General features: G+C 49.6%; 1 protein-coding gene across 2 annotated transcripts in view; it reads left to right on the top strand.

The window, feature by feature from the left end:
• ULK2 (unc-51 like autophagy activating kinase 2) overlaps positions 1-18,091 on the top strand; it is a 65,519-nt gene extending 47,428 nt beyond the window's left edge. Inside the window, exons 15-27 of one of the 2 annotated variants that reach the window (XM_081890250.1) lie at positions 1,922-2,059; positions 2,954-3,099; positions 4,221-4,301; positions 6,640-6,932; positions 7,572-7,792; positions 9,422-9,531; positions 10,337-10,489; positions 11,095-11,303; positions 12,852-13,030; positions 13,355-13,473; positions 13,995-14,152; positions 15,708-15,843; positions 15,958-18,091. In XM_081890250.1, coding sequence (XP_081746376.1) covers positions 1,922-2,059; positions 2,954-3,099; positions 4,221-4,301; positions 6,640-6,932; positions 7,572-7,792; positions 9,422-9,531; positions 10,337-10,489; positions 11,095-11,303; positions 12,852-13,030; positions 13,355-13,473; positions 13,995-14,152; positions 15,708-15,843; positions 15,958-16,025 — 2,011 coding nt within the window. In that variant the 3' untranslated portion in view covers positions 16,026-18,091. Of the gene's footprint in view, positions 1-1,921; positions 2,060-2,953; positions 3,100-4,220; positions 4,302-6,639; positions 6,933-7,571; positions 7,793-9,421; positions 9,532-10,336; positions 10,490-11,094; positions 11,304-12,851; positions 13,031-13,354; positions 13,474-13,994; positions 14,190-14,333; positions 14,631-15,707; positions 15,844-15,957 lie in introns of those variants that run through there. The other variant, XM_081890251.1, reaches the window with a different exon arrangement.
• The last annotated feature ends 2,759 nt before the right edge of the window (positions 18,092-20,850 follow it).

The following is a 20,850-nucleotide window of genomic DNA, read 5'->3' as shown; positions in this document are numbered from 1 at the left end:
TGCTGCATCCAGAGCCATCCATTGCCCTTTCATAAGCATCTAGCAAGCATTGTGATGGTGCAAAGCTCACCTGTGTAGCTTGGAAAAGATTAAGGAAATTAAAAAACGTTGTTTGAAGAGGCAAGACACCCCTGGGATTCTTGAGGGAGCAGAGACAAAAAGCAGCCAAGTTTTTTCACAGTTCTCGAGTTGAAGCCGAGGGACTTAGCTGAAATCTGATTGAATGCCTGCTGTCCCTTTGGAGGAGGAGAGTTTGGGGACTCGTTTAGTACGGACTCTGCTCTTGGTGTCAAACCCACGTTGGGGATTGTGAGAGAAAAGATTGGAAACGAAACTGCCAACATCCTAAAGACTTCCTGCAAACCTCTGGTGATGCCACACTTTGAATACTGTGTACAGTTTCTGGTTTCCCCACCGCAAAAAGGTTTAGCCGGCTAGGCAGTCGTTCCTGGTGTGTGGCTGCTGTCACATGCTGACAACTTCCAGGAGCCACAGGTGAGAGCTGGGTGCAAGGTGGGGACTAGAGATGCACAGGTGACCCCAGAAGGAGGATGATGTGTCCCTCACCTGCGGTACTCCCCCCCCTAACAACCCATAAACTACCACAGTTATAAGACTAATAAAATTAACATAAGAAAACAGTTATGAGATAAAATGCAAAAATGTAGGAGACCGCAAATGATGGATTATTCACCGAACATTTTGAGACTATGGACTCTTCCTCACAGAAAACAGTTATCTGAACAGATAGTTTGGGTTAACTGTCTCCCATAATTTGAAGAACTAAGGCTACAAGGACAGATTAAATGAAGGATTTCTTCAAACAGTTCATAATTAAACTATGGTGTTTGCTCCCACAAGAAGTCGTGATGGCTATCAACTTGGCTTTAAAAGGGGAGGAGAAGACTACCAATGGCCAGTAGCCACAATCTCTATGTTCCTCATCCATTATGCCTCTGAATACCAGTTCCTAGGAATCACAAGTGTGGAGAGAGTTACCGGTACTGTTTGTGGGGTGCTGACTGGGGGCTTCTGTTTGGCCACTGTGAGAACAGTGCTGGACTCGATGGGCCCCCTTTGGCCTGATCCAGTAACCAGGCTCTCTCCTGATACGCTGTTCGTCCCAGTGTGGGCTGCACAGTTTGCGCCTGTAGGTCTTCCCCCACATCTACCTTTCCCCAAAACGTTTTGGCACAAATCTAAGCTAGTGAACTTCAGGCATCCACTTCAGAGCATGGGCAGCGGCTGCCGCTGTGTGGCTCATTCCCAAGCATATCTTGACCTGTGTTTAGCTGAGCTGTTCTCAAGAGGCCAGCGTCGACTGGCTGAGAAGTTTGCATGAACCACACATGCACCCACACAACAGCGTGCTTGGGTGATAATCTTTGGCTGGTTTATTGACTAGTTACATAAGCTGTTTTCTTGCTCCAAACCATTCCCCGTATCGCCTGCCTTTTTGAGCCTTGAACAAACACAAGGCAGCGCAGGCCAGCCATCCTTGCTCCTGAACTTCCTGTTCCCTCCCCGCAGTGGATTTTCCTAGAATGACTTTGTTTTGAAACATTGGAAGTGGGTGGGGAGAGAGCGCCCTCCAGCCTCTCTGCCCGCATGCCTGCCTGTGGGGAGGAGGGGAGGGGCCCAGTGTGCAGCTGACCTGCTTTCCTCCGAGTTAAATGATTGATTTTTCCAGTCAAGTCTCCAGTCCCTGCTGGTTTGCACTCCGGCTCATTAGCAGAGGCTTGCTTGCCGCTGTCCAGAAACCGCAGCTATTTGGCGCACATGTAGACCCTGCCGGGAAACCCAGGCCCTTGTTCATTTGCCTCTCCCCCGAAGACCCACGTTTACTCTGGACAATGGTGCAGATTGAAAAGCGGCTCCTCTGCCACCCCTCATTCCCCCTCTCCTTCCCTCCCGCCTTCAGGCAGTGCCAGCCGTCGGTCTCCCCCCGCAGCGAGACGGCACCCATCCCGGTTCCCACTCAGCTACGCAATTACCAGCGCATTGAGCAGAACCTGACCTCGGCTGCCAGCCCCGTGTCAAACCCCCATGGGTCGCCCAGGTAAGAGAACTTTTTGTTTTTTCATATTTGCTTTGCCCGCCTTCACCAAAGGAAGAAGTCTTGCCGGTAATTTTAAAAAACCACATACGTTGTTTCTTTGTTTGAATTGGGTTATATGACTATAAGGCCATTGTACAGTGGTACCTCGGGTTACATATGCATCAGGTTAAGAACTATGCTTCAGGATGAGAACAGAAATTGTGCTCCAGCGGCATGGCAGCAGCGGGAGGCCCCACTAGCTAAAGTGGTGCTTCAGGTTAAGAACAGTTTCAGGTTAAGAACGGACCTCTGGAACGAATTAAGTATTTAACCCGAGGTACCACTGTACATTTAAAGCACACACAGTGACACACAACCCCGCCCCCAACGCTGGGAACTGTAGTTTGTTAAGGGTGCTGGGGGTTGTCGGTCTGTGAGGGATACACTACTGTTCTCTGTGGATTCCACGTCCTCTAAATATGCTTTAAACATACAGTGTGTTTACCTAACTTGATGGGCACATTGGAACTCTACAAGACCCAGCAGGATATTTGGTGGGAGCAACTGGAGGTAATGTTGCAGGAAAAAACATCCTAACGGTTGATGTGGAACAGTATCTAAATAGTCAAATATGTTTGGAAGTTGTTTAATGTTTGAAGAAGGGTTGGGAAGTCACTGTTGCTATTGTTCAAACAAAAGCTGAACATTCTGGGGTCGGGTTGGGAATGTGTCTCTGTTAAAGATTGTTAGTGACAGGCTGGCTGCTGCTGCTGATTTGATTTCTTACCCGCTCATCTCCAGTTTGGCAAAGGCTGTCCTAGGGTGTCAAAAGACCCAGAGTAAAGAGGTGCACATATTGCAAACAGATCTTTCCCTGAAACTGGACACAAGTCTCCTTTTGGGTTTTGTTTGCAGATCCGCTGTGGTGAGGCGGTCGAACACCAGCCCCATGGGCTTCCTGAAGACTGGCTCCTGTTCCCCAGTGCCAGCCGATTCCGCGCAAGGCGTTGGGCGCAGGCTGTCCACAGGATCTTCCCGTCCGTACTCCCCTTCACCGCTCGGTAAGCGCATCGGCAGAGACACTTGAAAGGTGCAGTGTAGCACAAAAAGAGGTGGTTGCTTAAAGGCATTCTGCCTTTAGGACTCTCAGAGAGGGCTTTTGCGTGCACTTGATAGCAAAATCTTGTGCTCAGCAAGTAGCTCGCCACTGCTGCAGAGGGGAAGGGTCTAATCTCTAATAATCAGGGCAAGCTTGAAATGCCTCAGGCCCCCACAGGTGCTATGCCAGAGATGAAACCCCAGCTCCACACTGGGGTACAGGATGCAACTAGTTTTGTGCTAGCTTTGGGATTGCACAGCACAAATGGATTTGTTGGTTGGAGGTCTTACCTGGCCTTCCCTGTAAACTCCATGGGCAGGTTACACGGATATAGCTGTCTGGTTATAAGAGAAATAAGACCAGTTGCAATTACGAAATAAGGAGAGTGTGTGAAAACAAAAGACAGTTCCATCTATAAAACAGTTCGTTTCATATATTAAAAACTGGGTTGTTGAAGTTTTGCTGCAATTAAACTTAATGTAACAGCATTAAAGAATTTCAGTGGGTCTGCTCTGAGTAGGAGTAACGGTGGGTACAGCCCAGTGCAAAGATTTAAAAATAATTCCATACATATACACAGTTAAAAGGCTCTGACGCAGATGCAAGCTGGGGTAAAGACAATTGAAGTCTGCTGTGACTACAGTGACAACCTTCTCACCAGTACCCTTTCACTTTAGCTCTGAGCTGGATAGTGTGAAACAGAGCAATGAGATTATAGTGAAAACAATCACAGTCTCCAACTAGTAGAATTAAGTTTGCCATCAGCTTTCATGCACCCAAGACTCGATGCATGAAGCATCACCCTGGAAGTTCCAGCTTATGTGATTTTTGGGGTGGGGTGGGGGAGGCAGTGAGGACCGTAAGCATTGGGGTCAGAGGGAAGGGGAAACAGAAAAGTCAAGACTGAAACTACTGTTCAGAAAGCTGTGCCTCAGAGATCCTGTTTATAAATCACAATGAGGTGTTTTTTAAGGGAGCAGCTGCTGATCAAGGGCACCTGTGGTGTATTTGTTTGATGAAATGCTCCCTTGTTTTCTTTTTCCGGAAAATAATAATGGTGCATGCCCTTCCCTTCTCCAATAGTTGGCACCATCCCTGAGCAACTTGGGCACTGCTGTTGTGGGCAGCTGCAAGGGCACGACTCCCGGAGCCGGAACTCCTCAGGTGAGTGCCATCTCATCCCCTGTTCACTCACTTATTTTATGTCATTTATATACACTGCTTCATATTTCCGAGAACAATCTCCCAAGCGCTTTACAGCACCGGAACACAACCCCAGTCTTAAGGCACAGCCTTCGGCCTGCTGCCTGGACATGCACATCCTGGGCAACTGTTAGCCCCATTCCAAGAACCCTAAGTTGCAAAGGTTTCTTGGTACCTTACTCAAGAAGCTCTTGGGCGCAAAGCAGTTGCTTGAAAGACTGGTAGAGATGAGCTCTTGTCTATAGATTTGGGAGCACTGCGTTCTGGTTATACAAACATCACAGATCAAGGAGTCTTTGGCCATGAACCTGATAGTGCAATTTAATAGGATTTCCCTTGTAAGGTGTTTTTTGCTTCTCTTCCTAGTAACCCCATTCGGCTGGTCTCTCACGTTCCCATTTTACAGATGGGAGAAGAGATTGAGTCTCTCTCCACCCAAGGCTTCTTGGGAACTGAAGCAGCTCTTGGTGATGCTTCCCTGGACTGCACCATTTGATGCTGCCATAGGGGGGCGCTCACATCTGCATGCTCTCTCACATGGGTTATTTATTTTATTTCATTCATGGGGGCCAGAACAGCCAGGTAGGGGGTTCCTCCTCACTTGCCTTCTGAAGCTGAACTGTAGAAGAAAAGAAACGTCGTGTGCACATGTGTGAATCAGCGCCCGGTCTTGATTAAAGCAAGACTAGCTCAGCCCTCCAAGAAGCAAGCCCCAGCACCCCCTGGGGCTCACCTGATGTCTTGAGCAGCAGGAAAACTCTGTTGAAAGTTCTGCTGCAGAGCCAACAAACCGAAGGTTAACTCATTGAAAACAGCAGGGTTGGTTTTAATCCTCTCCCGATTTAGGGTGGGAGCGGGGGGGGGGTGCCTTTTTAAATGAAGGAAGGGAGGCAACCTCTGTTAGCTTTGTGGACAGGTCTTTGTTGGGTCAGCTTCCGTGGCTCTCTTTGTCCGGACGGGCAGGCACAATTGCACATGCACAGAGCGGTTGCCTGCCAAGCGCTTGGCTTTTGTGGGGGGGGTGTGTATAGCACTGTTCAAGTACAGCTCCCTCCCAAGATGGAGGACAAGCAGCCAGCGCTGTGACCCCAGCTGACCTCCCCTGTGTCCTCAGTTCCCCCCCAGCTTTGATGTTCTACTATAGGCTCTGCTCCCCTCCCCTCCCTCTCTAGTGGATTATGAAAGCGCTGGATTGTAAGCTTCCTCCTCCCCCCCCCCTTTCCCAGGCTTTCAGTCCTTTGTGACTTCTGATGACAAAGGAAAAGCTTTCCATCCACTCAACCCAAGTGGCTCTCCCCCCGCTCTCCGCATGCGCATAAGGCCTTTGGGTTGATGGACAGTGGTGAATCTTTGCTTGGGAGCCATGACTTTTCAGAGCAATTTTGGACTCTGGCTACAAGAAAGAGTGCAGTATCTATCATTGTGAGAGGCCATAAAGCAAAGGGTGGCATTCAACTTAAGTTCTGCTCAGAGTCGACCCCTTGAAACAAGTGGGTGTAGCTTAGTCATGCTCGTTAATTTCAGTGGGTAGTTGAATACCCCCCAAAATGACATCTGCTCCATATGTTGGAAGCACATGGCTTCTCCCAAAAGATTTGTTTGTTAAAGGTGCTGGCAGTTGTAAGGAGGGAGCCCATAGCAGTTAAAGTGATGTAAATGTGCTTTAAATCGGAGGCAGTGGGCTCAACTTTACCTCTTTAGGATAGTGGTGGCAGCATGCCTCGTGGGAGTGTTCTGAGGGCGAGCAATTTTCAGGGGTACAGTACACTGGCACAGTGTTTTACTCAAAGTAGACCTGTTGAAGTTAATGGACCTAACTCAGTCCTGTTCATTAATTTCAGTGGGTGTGTTCTGAGTAATGCCCAGTTGAACGCCATGCAGAATCACATTCAAACCATACATGTAGAACACACAGTTCCCAGGATCCTTTCAGGGAAGTATATTTTTTAAGGGTGCTGGGAATTGTAGCTATGTGGGGGGCAAACCTGGTTGACCCCTTTAGGCTTTCCGTGTGCTAGGCAGATGTGCTCTTTGACTGAGCTATCCCCCCCCCCCAAAAAAATGGTTACCTTTGTCTGAATGTCAGTTGCTGAGGATCACAAGTGGGGAGAAAGTTTCTGCCTTGCTTGTGGGCTTCCCACTGGGGCATCTGGTGTAGATGGGCCTGTGGCTTGATCATGCATCCAGGGCTGGGTGAAGAAGTATTTCCTCCTGCCTTCATCTCTTCAGAGGGAAGACTCTGCTGGGAGCTTTGAATCCCACCCAGATGGCCTTTTCCAACTTCTTCCTCTTCCCCCAGGCTCCCCGGCACCGCAGTCCCAGTCTCCTCAGTCCCTCCTGATGGCGGGTGCCCGTCTACAGAGCAGCCCGGCGACCCTGACGGACATTTACCAGAACAAGCAGAAGCTCCGGAAGCAGCACTCGGACCCTGTCTGCCCATCCTACGCGGGCTACAGCTACAGCCACTCTCCACAGCCAGCCCGGCCGGTCAGCCTGGGGACGTCACCCACGAAGCACGCAGGATCGTCGCCCCGGAGCTCAGACTGGCTCTTCAAAACGCCCCTGCCGACAATCATTGGCTCCCCCACAAAGGTGGGCGTTGGGACCTCTTCCGCACGAATAAGCTTGGTAGGCTCTGGACCAGCGTAGAAATGCTGACTCCCTCTCAGAGAAATGGGGAGCAGGTTAAGGATCATGTGCTCCAGGGAATTAGTTAATCTCCCCCCCCCCTCAGCCTCTGCTTGCACGAGATTCCCTGGCGCCATTGCTTAACTGCGCTTAAATTGACGTCTGTTGTTGACTCATCTGTTTTTTAAGTCATAGCCAACTCATGGTTGGACTCCCAAGGGCTGTATGCAATGCAGCTCCGCTGGCACAAGGGGCTTTGATTTGAACAATGGAACCTCCTCTCCCGGCACCTCAAAACCAGCTCCAGGGTGCTGGGGGACCCTCCAGAGCAGATTTGGGGTGGGAGTTGAGGAAACGGAAGTCCTGCTGCTATCAACTAGCTGTCATTACCCCTGGCAGTTGGAGTTAACGTCTGATGGGCCACCATTTCCCCCATCCCTGACTTGAAACCAGAGACTTGAATGGCATTTGGGGGTGGGGTGTGACTCCAGGAAGAGAGGGAGGCTGCTCCTGATCTTCTTAAGCCTCAGCTGCCTCAAAATGATAAAGCCAGATGGGAATGAAACCCTGTGAGACTCACTTCTATTTTATTTGCCCTTCTAGACAACTGCTCCTTTCAAGATCCCCAAAACGCAAGCCTCCTCCAACTTGGTGGGCCTGGTCAGCCGCCAGGGACCATCGGACGCCCCACTACTGCAGCAGGCAAAGGATGTGGGTGAGGCGAGAACGTTCCCCCACTTCCATTCGACACAGGGAAGCGACAGGCAGGCAGCGGAACAGCAGCAGCAGCAGCAGCATCACCGCAGCAAGACTCTGTTTGGCAGGTAGCAGCCGCAGCCTCCACCGTCCCTCCCCAAACGCTGTGCCCTAAACAACTTGGCCCCAGAGAGCCTTAACCTCCGTCCCCCACCCCCTTATGCTGCACCCCAGTCACTGAGGTGTTCTGAGGGCCCAACTTTTGGCTGGCCTTTTCCACAGGTCAAGCGTTCAGTGTGGCAGGCCCTGAAATCCTTGCTAGTAGAAGAGGCTTGCCAGGAACTGTCCCTGCTCCGTTTTGGATGGGTAAAAAAAAAAACCTGCCTTATCCAGGCCGGTCTTTTCAAACTGGAGATTATTTGCCCAACCAGCTTTTACTTAAGCGTTTGACATTTTAAAATTGTTTCTATTGAAATGACTTTGGGTTTGTTTTTTTAATCCCATATACCTCCTTTTGCTATTTTTATACAACAGCGTGGGTTTCCAAGTAAACAAGTTTTTTAATTAAAAAAATCCATTGCCTGCAGGAAAAGAAAGGGGGGCTCTTCAAGTCCCTTCATGCCCCAAAACTGATGCCAAAGATCACTGTAGAGGCAGAACTGTGGAGCAGAATTAAAAATTGCCCATTTCACATCTTAGCTTTACCAAGGAACGCAGCAGGCCCCCTTCACCTGTTCTTGCTCTCCTCTTGCCTGTTTGTGGCATATACAAGTGATGCAGAGTGGGTCCTATTTCCTCAGCTGACAAAACAGTTCTGCTTCTGCTGATTCTATAAGGGAGGCCTTGGCAAAGCACTGAACTTGTGCCACCCCAGAACACTAGGGTTAAGCTTTCAGTGCAGCGCTCTTCCTCCCGCAGAAGCCACTGTGGAAATGGAACGGAAGCACCTGGTTGTTTCATTAGGCTTGCCCAGGAAAAGGTCCCAGCGGAACACGATCTCTGCAGTGTGTGGTTTAGACCACAGCATGTGGATCTGGTGTTTCAATGTGTGTAAATATAAGCCTCATTTCCTGGTGCGGCTTCTCCCCCTCCAGCACTCAAAAGTTCCCTTTTGTTTTGCATTTTGGACTTGCAAATCCATGTTTGTTTCTCCCTGCCTGCAAAGATGGGTGTAAATTACAAATGTCCCTAAGCCCCATTTTGATCTGTTGTACAGTTGGTTTTCTTTCTTCCCCCCCTAGTTCTACTAGGTCTCCCCCCCCCCTGCAAAGTGGATCTTTAATCAGCTCTTTAAGGAACACTTTCCCCTCCTCTGCTGTGCTCTGCTTGGCCCCCCCCCCCGGCTGGATGTACACACTATCTGACTTAACCACTGCACTGCATCGTGGGGAGTGGCTTCCTGAAGCCAGCACACCCCACCCTCTGTTTTAGTTTACATCAGACCTGCACAAAGTGAAGGCGATCTGCAATGGGCTCCTTCCTATTGTGGCCACAATGGGGCCAGGACTGGGGAAGAGAGGGTCAAGCCATGACCTATGTCTAGCAAACTGCATTTGGCATGGTGGATCACAGCTCATGCAGGCCTGCCATACATTGAGGATACTTAACTCGCGCCAGAGTCTGAGGTCAGCCGCACACTGAAGCCAGGAGAAGCAAGTCACATCCCACCCTTGCCCACCCAGGCTTTACCACTTCTCCCCCCCCCCCCCGCTGGATTTTGCCATTTCCCAAACGCATTGTGCTCTCTTTCCGCCTAGGTCTGTGAGCACCGGCAAGCTGTCAGATCAGCAAGCAAAAGCAGCTCTGGGAGGCCAGCTCTGTCAGGGCAGCACAGACAGCCTTAACACTGAGCGGCCAATGGATACGGGTAAGGCAGCTGGTGGCTGGAGCTCTTGGTAGGTTGGAAGGCAAGGGAGAAATGGAGGAAGAATGACTGTTCAGTAGCTGCATGCATGAGAGAGAGAGAGAGAGAGAGAGAGAGAGAGAGAGAGAGAGAGAGAATAAAAAGCCTGTGAGTGTATATATTGAGTGTACATATGCATACACTCACTCCCACCTGTTTACCTGGTCATTCCCTTGATCACTCTCCCTATGACTCCCATTTTAATGGGGCTGCTTTCATCCTGTGTTTTACACACACCCCTGCCAGCTGCAGAGAGTGCCACAAATCCACCCAAGTGGACTCCAGCCCACAAAAGCTTCGTATTCAAGTTGCCCCCGAACTTTATGGCCACTGCATGACTGATAGCCAGAAGGAATCAAAAAATAATAAATAAATAACATGAAGGCATAGATTATCCATCGACCTTTGCGCTTGCAAATGTTTTCCTTCCCCCCCCCCCCCGAGTGAAAATCAAATTTTAGTAGGGCTGCCCAGATCCAGATTAAAGTTGTTCCTCTCTCCGCCTCCCGACCAGATGGTCATTGGCCTTGCCTGGGTTAAGCCAAAAACCTCACAGGAAAAAGTGGGTTTTGAGGAGGGATTTGTGGGAGATATGGGAGATAACCAGGGAGGTGGCAAGAGGGACAGCAGATACCCCTGAGGGAACTCAGGTAGGCTTCTAGCCCCCCTGCCCTTCCCAGTGGCCCTGTTTGGCTCCAGCTGTACTTGTACATTGTGTGTGAGGCATGTCCTCATGAGGACTAACGTGCCGTCTCTTCCTCCCCCCCAGCTCCTCCGGGGGCCTGTGGCATCGCAGCAGTTCCTCCCTCCATGGGAGCCGGCGTGAGCTCAAGAGCCGTGATGTTTACCGTGGGGTCCCCTCCCAACAGCGCCACCCCTCCAACCTGCACCCACATGGTCCTCAGAGCTCGGACAACATCTGGTGAGTGGCATGGACGTTGCCTGTTGCTGGGGCCAGATTGTGCAGCAAGGCAGGGAGGTTGGAGTTCAGGAGAAGTTGGTTGGGGATTTCGGACTGTTACCCTGAAATAAGGTCGCCATATTTCAAAAGGGGAAAATCCAGACAAAAAAGTGGTGGTTGTTATTGTTTTGCCAAAGTTGTTGGGCTTTTTCTGGTGACCCTACACCCCCTTGTTTTTTTTAAGTATTCCAGGGCAAAAACCCTCTCAAAAGATAGGGGAGCCTTCTGTCTGTCTGCAGAAGTGCTTCAGCCCTTTCAATACTCCTCCCTTGACTGAATCACAGGAAGACCCTCAAGCATCTTTACTTACACATTGATTTGCTCCAGGGCTTCTGAGAAAAAGTATGCTTGTGGTTGGGTGAAGAGTGAAAATCATTGCCACCACATGTCTGTAATTTTGTTCTACAGTTTGCTGTTCCCTGAATAATGCTGAGCTTTGGCAGGGACCTTGGCACCTCCTAATGTTTTTGCAGCTGATTTTCACTGGGGCAGGGGGCTCTGAACTCAGCCGAAGTTGTTGGGCTGAAACAAGTGTGTTTCTTTCTCCCCCTCCCCACCTTTTCCAGTCGGCTCCAACAGCTCTGGGGGGTCTCTGTGTTCTACCAGCGGCCGGGTCCTCATGGGCTCCCCTCCTGGTGTTTACATGGGTTCCTCTCCCCCCGGAGCAGAGGCGGCTCCATGCCTGAAGTACATGCCTTATGGCACTTCACCTCCAAGCTTAGAGGGGTTTATCACCTTTGAGGCCCCAGAACTGCCGGAAGAGACTTTGATGGAGGTAAGGAACAGCGGCAACTTAAGAGTGAGTATATGCGACTGTGTATTGGGGCTGGGTCAGTTGTTGCAGGGTCAGTTGTCAGGGATGACTGGAGATGGGCTGCAGCTACAGCTGGAAGCCCACAGATGTCCCATCCCTGTTAAATAAACGTACGTTGTTAAAGCAGATTAGGTTTTATAAGATAGTAGGTATTGCATCTATTTAAATTCCAACCCCCCAATATTTCCATTCACACACACATACATATACACACAGGAGAACCCATTTTTTCCTCTGCATATTTTATGTTCTTGTTCTTTTATTGATCACCTATGCAAGTGTCTCAGTGTGATGTAAAATAAAGAAATGGTGAATATTTGAAAACACACACGAGAGAGAGAGAGAGAGAGAGAGAGAGAGAGAGAATGAATACAAAGTACCGTATTTTTCGCACCATAGGGCGCACCGGACCATAGGACGCACCTAGTTTTGGGAGGTGGAAAACAAGAAAAAAATATTCTGAACCCCAGAAGCCAGAACAGCAAGAGGGATCTGGCTTCTGGGATACCGTGTTTCTGGCTTCTGGGGTAACCGCGCCAAGCCTCTTCAGGGCAGCGGGATGAAGGCTCCCCCTGCCCAAAGAGGCTGCGCAGGGCTAAAGCAGAAGCCAGGACAGACGCGTCGGTCAAGGGGCACTGCGCCTTCTCTCTCTTTGCGCAGCGCCCCTCCTTCACAGGAGAGGTGCTGCGCAGAGAGGGAGAAGGGGCAGTACCCTTCAGCGAAGCTGGAGAAGGAACAGAAGGAGACCCTTCTGTTCCTCCTCCGGCTTCGCTGGACAGGCGCGTCGCTGCGAAGTGGGAGAAGGAACAGGAGACCCTTCTGTTCCTCCTCCGGCTTCCAGGACAGGCGTGTCGCGGCGAAGCCAAGGAGCCTGCATTTGCTCCATAGGACGCACACACATTTCCCCTTCATTTTTAGAGCGGAAAAAGTGCGTCCTATAGAGCGAAAAATACAGTAGTCACTCCTGGCAGAGTCCCCTTTCATCCCACTGGAGAAGCCCGTTGGAACAAAAATGCATTGAAAGTGCAGGTAGTGGGCACCTCTTGCATCTTGACAGAGTTGCTTTTCTGAATATTGACAGATAAAATTCATTTATGCTTTTGAAGGAGATTGTAACAGTGATGAGCCCTAAAGGCAAGGGCAGGGGGAGCCTGCATCTCCCATCAGCCCCAGCCAGCATGACCAGTGGCCAGGAATGGAGGGTTGTAGATTCCCCATGCCTGGTGTGTTTCTGTGTGTTTTGTGACACTTCTCCCCAATACTTAACTGTTGTCAGACAAGATCCAACGCTTACAACCCTTGCCATTAAATGCCTTCTAATTGGGGGTGGGAAGGTTTTCAGCACCCACCTTAAAACTTTGGAAAAGAGAGGGACCTTGCCAGATCTTCCCAGGGAGAGATTTCCGTATAGCTGTGGGTGGCACTCTAGGGAAGGGGCTGTTTGGCGGTGGTGGCCTGCTAACTCCTTGATGCTAAGCGGGGCTCTCTCTGCTTCTTCCCTCCTGGCAGAGGGAGCACACAGACACCCTGCGCCACCTGAACTTGATGCTGGCCTTCACGGAGTGTGTCCTGGACCTGACCGCTGTCCGAAGCGGGAACCCTGAGCTCTGCTCCTCGGCGGTGTCTGTCTATCAGATCCAGGAGAGTGTGGTAGTGGATCAGATCAGCCAGCTGAGCAAAGACTGGGGGTAGGTACCCACCCACCAGACCCCGGGAGGCTGGTCTTTCTTGAGCTGCCCAGCGCCAGTGTGCCCAAGTCTTTATACCATCAAGAAGACATTTCCGTGTTGCCAATGAGCAATTTGGGGGTTTTTTGGGGGGGTAGTCCTTCTGAGGCTGAGCTGCGCAAGGCTATCTCTTCACGCCCCGCATGTGGCAATGGGCCAGTGCCCGAGCTGCTATTCTCTCCCTTGCTTTTTAATTCTTGCTGTGGACACACACACACCCCAAAAGGGATTGGGAAAGTGGCAGCTCCTCTCCTAACAAAAGGCACCCGTTTCTCTCTTCTCCAGGCAAGTTGAGCAGCTGGTCCTGTACATGAAAGCTGCCCAGTTGCTGGCGTCCTCCTTGCACCTAGCCAAAGCGCAGATCAAGTCGGCGAAGCTGAACCTCTCCACCGCAGTGAAGCAAGGTGTGTGGGGCTGCCCTCAGGGCACGGAGCCCAGACCCTTGGTCCGTCTAGCTCAGTGGGGTCTGCAGTCAACTGGCAGCAGACCCTCCAGGATCCCAGGTGGGGGGACATTCCCAGCCCTGCCTGGAGATACTGCAAGGGACAGAACCTGGGACTTTTCACAGGTCAAGTATCTGCTGCCTTTCAAGTCCCAGGTTCCGTCCCCAGTGGCATCTCCAGGGACGGCTAGGAAAGCATCCTTGCCTGAAACTCTGGAGAGCCGGTGCCAGTCAGAGCGGGCAGTTCTGAGCTCAATGGACCAGTGTTCTGGCTCAGTAGAAGGCAACCTGCTAGGACCCAGAGGTGGCAGTGGAAGCTTCCTAGACCCAGTGAACAGGCCCAGGAGCTTGTCAAGGTCTGTAGGGCATCAGGGGCTTTGAATGGGTGGCAGCAAGGCCAAGGCAGCAGCATACGCCCTTCTGGCTGTGAGAGGAGCAGGCCAGCGCCCCCTCCCTGTTTCACAGCTGCTTTCTTCCCTGCAGTGGTAAAAAACCTGAACGAGAGGTACAAGTTCTGCATCGCCATGTGCAAGAAGCTGACGGGAAAGCTGAACCGGTTCTTTTCGGACAAGCAGAGGTTCGTCGACGAAATCAACAGCGTCACGGCCGAGAAGCTCATCTACAGCTGTGCTGTGGAAATGGTAAAGGGGGTCGGTGGGTGGGGAGAAGGCTATGCCAGTGTTTCCCAACCTTGTGCCTCCAGCTGTTTTTGAACTACAATTCCCATCATCCCTGACCACTGGTCTTGCTAGCTAGGGATGATGGGAGTTGTAGGCCAAAAACATCTGGAGGCACAAGGTTGGGAAACACTGCGCTATGCAGCGGTGGTGGGCGGAGCCAGAGGCAAAAGGGGGTGGAGCAGTGAACACATGTCCCCTTTGTGCAGGAGGCTGGTTTCTGCATTTGCTGTGTCTCTCACACCCTTCTATCCTCCACCCAGGCCAGTGGGAGGCATGATCAGACACTTTCCAGCCTTGCAAAAGCACTGAAGGGGGATGCGAAGCAGGGCTGGGGCAAAAGGGCAGGTCCAGATAAAGAGTGTCTTGGAGGGCTGCATTTGGCCCCTGTATCTGATCCCCTTGTGGGTAAAAGATAAGGAGGACTTTCAGGAGAAAAGGGCTTTTTTGTGGGTGGGTGGGGGTCCTGTCTGTGTCTGCCCCTCAGAGCTCCAGGGCTCAGCCTTCTTATCCACAAGCAAATCTCTCAGTGGATGTGGGATATAGAGAGAAGCCACCAACTATCATGGGAAACGGGATTCTGAATAAGTGAGCTTCTGGCACTCACTGAGAATCTTGCCACAGTCATGTTCAAAAGCCACATGTGGGCTCCCTCCTTGGCTTTGCCTTTCTGGGGAACATAAAAGCAGTGAGGGGCCCTTGCATTTCCATTGAAAGAGTAACGCAAACAAATTAGGTGGCACTCTTGGGATTAATTAAACTGGGCTTTCTTTTTTCCATTCGTTAACGCCTTCTTTGTATGTCTCAGAAGTTAACCCAAGGTGCCATTTCTGCATGTTGTCTGGCTAATATTTCGTCAGACTTAGTCATTAGTTTTAATTCCCTGGGGTGTCGCACACAGTCCCAGTTGTGGGAGACAGGGAAGCTTTTCTGGTAATGGTACCCTGGGTAACCTGGTTGGAGGCTCAGGGAGAGACTCCCTGATGGTCTTGGGGCAAAATAGAAAGGTTCCGGGGTTTCCAAAAGATGCAGGAGCTTCAAACAAAGAGGAGGAGCGTTCACTCATTGCAAGATAAAAAACCACACAAGTTTTCCCAGTGTTCCAGTTCTTCCATTTTAAAAGATTGAGGGAAATATGAAAAGCTCTTTCCCCTCACCCAGTATTTTTTCTTGGGGGTTAACATTTCTAATGATCTTACTTCCTGCCAATGATGTCAAGCGTGTGCCCCCCCCCCAATTGTATCATCTCAGCAGCTATGTGAGATAGGCTAAGCCAAGAGATTGGGAAAGGGGCACAAAGTTGCCCTTGGCAGGAGTGGGATTAGAACCCAGGTCCTCAGTCACGTCCTTTACTACTCGACAGATAGCTTTCAGTAAACAGTCACGAAGAAGTAACGAAACCAGGCTCCTTCCTGCAGTCTCTGCGTTGGGTGGAGGTTGCCTTCCGTGCAGGTCACTGCTTTGAGTGCCCCCTTTTTCTTAGCCCCTGGGCTTGATCAGTCTCTATATCCCATCTCAGGTGCAGGCAGCCGCCCTGGACGAGATGTTTCAGCAGACAGAAGACATTGCATACCGATACCACAAAGCGGCTCTGTTGCTGGAAGGCCTGGCAAAGATCATACAAGACCCGGTTGATATAGAAAACATTAACAAATGTAAGTCGGTTTGGCGGTGTGGGGCGTCCCCTTCGCAAAGTGTGGCTCCTTTCCTAGAATCTGGAGCAAGCCGTGTTGCTCTGAGCCTTGATAACCCTTCTCCTTTGCTTTCAGATAAAGCGAGTATTGAACGCAGGCTCTCGGCCCTTTGCTGCAGCGCAGTGGCTGTTTACGAGCAGTAGGCGAGTCTCCCGGGACCACTTGGCAGATTGTTCCGCTACAGCCAAATCGCCCCCTTTGCCCCTGTCGCAGCAGGAGGGCAGGTTTTTACATTTCTGCGGGTTTTCTACCAAAGAGAAAGGAGAAATGTGGTTGATTCGCAGAGGGAAGAAACCCTGAAGTATCTCGGAGGAGACTTGCCTTATGACTTAAATCTTGCGCACCCCACCCCACCTTTCACTGAGCAGCCAGGTTCAAAAGGCTCGTCTTTCCATTCCCAGCAGAACCTTGCCACAAAGCCTCAGTTGGGGACGGCAAATTGGCGTATTATTATGATTTCTTATGAAAGGATGGAGCAAAGATTGGGACTTCCGTCTTTGGGCAAGGTCCAGAATCGCAGGCTCTTCCTGCTCAGGGAGCTGCAGGGCTGGAAGAGATTTCTTTTTGGAATAAGACTCTGGGAGGAAGCTGAGAACAGTGTTAACTGCAAACCTGTGTCTTGTGGCGGTTTTGAGGCTGTTGCTGGATTTGGACCTGACCCTCGTGTCTTGTAAATAGCACTTCTTCAAGCCCATCAGGCATCAGAAGAAACAGCACCTTTTGGAAAAAGACGAGGAGAAATGATGGACCTGGGTGAGGGTGGGGTCTTCTTCTTTTTTTATTTTACTTTTGAGGGAGATCCATTTGGAATCCCTGAAACCAGTTTGAGCAGTTATCGTGGATATAAAAGCTTGATGGTTTTTGTCTTCTTCCTGAATATCCTGGCCCAAAATACTTTATATTGCACTAATTTACTAAAAAAAAGGAAAAACTATACTCTTTGGGGGGGGGCTTTTTTTTTTTTTTAAAGCAGAAAAGGCACAACAAACTTGCTGGAGCAGGTTAGAGGAAACCATTCGATTTCACTGTATGCTTTTCGAGGGGGAAAAACCCCCACCCATCCCGAAATCATCCAGAAAAGAAAAGAAAAAAACGCTTTCCGAAATTTCAAATGTAGCGTCTTAGGAGACTTTCAGGCAAAGCTGTACATACCCTGTCTTCAGGAGGACTTTTTCCTTTTTTTATATATACCCGTTTGTCTAATACTTGAGTAACAGCCACAACTCCGGAGCGTTTCGGTGGCGTTGCGAAGCCCCCGCTGGCTTGCTGTTCTTCCCCACTTCCCCCTCCCATTTATACAAGTTTGGTTGCTTAGTTCTGTTGTAGCATGTGGAACTTGTGTGTTACTGCCTGTATTTATCGGTAGGTATTCCCCTTAATCCTGTCCCGTCCCCCCTTTCATATCAGAGGAGGCGTGCTGCAGTTTCAGTCTATTCCTTTAAAACTGCACAAAGGGTTCTCGGACACACGCAGTGCTAGGACTCTGCGTGTTGTGGTGGCATGGACTTTCCTCCCCTTACAGTAGCAGAAGAGCATTAAAAAATCAGGGTGGCTTTTGAGGACACTCTTGACACTTCCTACGGCTGCTTCCCTCCCCATTTTCAGACATGCCTTCGGGTGGCTTTTGTGAATTCGTTATCTAGGCAACTTAGTTTCTCTGGAAATGACCCCTCTTCATTTTGAGAGTTGGCTTGTTTTTTTAAAAAAAATAAGAAAATTATCATCACTTGGACACTTGAACACACCCCATTCTTGAGAACGAAATCATTTGGAACCTTATTTTTGTACTAGCCAGGCCTTCTCGGCAGGGAGGTCGTTGACATTCAGACACCATCTGTTTCCATGAACTGATGACCGCGTATATGTGTGTGTATGGGTGGGTCTCCTTTCCCCCCCACCCTTGTTTTTATTTTCTTTGCTTTGACAACGTAATGTACTGTTTACCTTATTTATCTGTATGAGAAATTCCAGCAGTTAATTTGAAAGGTTTTTTTTCTTTTTAATTTATACGACATTTGTATTTTTAGGTCTTTAATACTGTGTTTCTACTACCTCTTCTTTGTAACTGCATGCATTTATTCTTGACTCCCCGTAGCGTAATAACTGAAAAACAAAAACAAAATCCTGTTGCATAATTTTTATTATGGCCTGTATAAATGTATATTAAGGTTAAAAACAAAACAAAAAAATAAACTGATACTCAGAAGTGTTTTTATGGTACAGCTTGACACTTTAAAGATTTTGCAGTCACCAGCATAACGAACCCAGTGCAGTGCTGTCAAGAACATAGGGTGGTAGTCATGTTTTACTCAAGAGTAGACCCACTGGAATTAATAAACTTAAAATATGTTCTGTTTTGCCAGGCTCAGTTCTGTCCCTGGCAACCCTGAAATTAGTAGTTTGAAAACAAATTATTGTTCTTTAGAAGGTAGTTTTCTTAGAAGTTATTACCGTTATTATTTATTGAATTTACATCCTCCCTTCCCAGGGAGGTGAACAGAGAAACAATTTAAAAGCAAAGTGAAAACAATTAAAGCATTCTAAAAGCGATGACTGTTAAAACCATTATTCCGTTCAGTTAACATGGGGGTGGTATTGCAATCATATTAGTTCAGATGTGTTTGCTGCCCTGGGCTTCTTGGAGGAAAGTACAGAGTATACATCCAGTAAGTAACAGGACAGAGTTGGGCCCATTGATTCCAGTGGGTCTCCTCTTTAGTAAAACCTAGCTGTATACCATCCATAGGAAGGTGCTTTGCACAGAATCAGACCACCTAGCTTGATACTGCTTACACTGGCTGGCAGCAGCGCTCTAGGATTTCAGGCAGTGCATCTCTCCCCACCCTAGTGAACCTGGAACCTTCTGCATGCAAAGTAATTCACTTTGCCACTAGGCCACAGCTCTTCCCTGTGGGGAGGAAGGAGCAAAGGTACTGGAGAGTCCAGTAAACTGCAGTTCCAGGAATATGTCTGCAGATTTGAATCCCATTGTGGACGGGTGAGTGGTCAGTCAGAACTATTGCTTATGGAGCGGAAGGTGCTCAGATGATGTTGATGATGATTTACTGGTCCTTCGCCCTAAGGTCCCGGAGCAGGTTGCAACATTAAAAGAGATCCAGCACAGAGGGCCTTCTGGCGGTTCCCTCGCTGCAAGAAGTGAGGTTACAGGGAACCAGGCAGAGGGCCTTCTCGGTAGTGGCACCTGCCCTGTGGAACGTCCTCCCACCAGATGTCAAGGCAATAAACAACTATTTTACTTTTAAAAGACAACAGAAGGCGGCCCTGTTTAGGGAAGTTTTTAATGTCTGATGCTGTATTGTTTCTGATATTTGGTTGGAAGCCGCCCACAGTGGCTGGGGAGACCTAATCAGATGGGCAGGGTATAAATAATACATTATTATTATTATTATTATTAATTATTAATTATTATTAAAAAACACTGTTAAGAACTTTAAAACAAGGAATTAAGGTGAGGGTCCTGAGAATGTACATCTCGGCTGTCGGACGCCCGCATTTACACCATGCAGGACACGCCACAAGGAACACCTCCGAGGGCACCCCCCTCGGGTCAATGTTAACACCCAGAAGGGTCCACGTAAGGAAGGAGGCAGTCTTTTGGGTATTTGGGTCTTCTAATGCTTTGAGAACTGGCAAACAGCGTCGCTGTTTTAAATTGAATTACTTGAGATCTGAAGGGAACCCCAGCACGGAGACTGGCTGCCGCTGCTGCTGCTGCTGCCCTGCATAGAGTGAACTGCAATAACACAACCTGCAAATTGGCAGAGCTTCGGAGTTCAGTGACCAGGCCATTGACTCCTGGAAACCACCCCCAAGCTGCAATCTTTCTCCTACCAGGGGAGTGCAATCCTGCTCAGGGCAGGTTGCTTCCTCACCTCCCAGATTTTGAGTTGAGGCAGGGTGGTAATTTATTTTTTGGAGGGGGTGGTAGCTCAGAGAACAATTGCTTTAATTGCAGAGGGGCCCCACGTTCATTTCTTGACTTCTCCAGTTTTAAAAGGATCAGGTAGGAAAACAAAGGGAAGATCCTGCAAGGTGTGCTGCTCTTCTGTTGCATCAAGAGCAGTTGGTCAGATTACAGCGAGCCATCCGTCATGGATGCTTCAGTTGAGATCCCAGGTGTTGGACTAGACAGCCCTCGGGGTCCCTTCCAGTTCTATATTCAAGGTGACTTCCCTGCCTGAGACCAGATAATAGTTAAGGCAGATAGTGGTGGGATATGTGGAATTAAGTAGCCTGGGCCTGACTTCGTACAAAAAATACTCCCCTGACGCTGCATCCTGCAAAGGGTGCCGTGCAGCTGCATGCATAAAAGCATGCAGAGTTGCGCCAGCACACCTCTCCAGCGAGGTGGGGCCTTTGCAATAAGCCTGTTGTTTCTCGGTGCACTGAGTGTTCATGGAAATTCGTGCTCCGCAAGGTGGCGCCAGCAAGCTGCTGTCCTTTTCCTCCCTTGTTCCCTCTTATAGCTGGGCAAGTAAAATCAATGCCTGCCGTCTCGAGGGTTGGCGGCGCATGCCCAGAGACGCAGAGCCTTTTATGTGCCAACGCCACCTCTTGAGGCAGTAGCATAAGAACACAAGAATGTGGCCCATTTAGCTTGAGCGCAGCAGCAACAACACTTGCAGATTCTGGCATTCTTCCGAGGCATACTTTCTCTGGCGTGGCAGTGAGATTGTGGAAGCGCCACAGCTCACGGGTGGACTGTTGCTTTGCATGCAGAAGGTCCAAGATTTGATCTCCAGGGAGGGCTTCTTGCCTGACCCCTGGAGAGCCACTGCTGGTCAGTGTAGCTGACACTGTGCTAGATGGAACAATGAACTGACTCTGTGTTAAGACAGCTTTCTAACCAAATCACCCCTTTGTTCCCAACCATGAGGACTAAAAGCTTGTATTTTTAGAGAACGAGCTGTAGGTCAGTGATAAAGGGCAACTCCCTGTGCATGCACT

Source organism: Podarcis melisellensis, assembly GCF_964234715.1.
Source record: "Podarcis melisellensis genome assembly, chromosome: 15".
In the NCBI taxonomy this organism is placed as follows: Eukaryota; Metazoa; Chordata; class Lepidosauria; order Squamata; family Lacertidae; genus Podarcis; species Podarcis melisellensis.
This window is presented reverse-complemented; position numbering and strand designations above follow the sequence as displayed.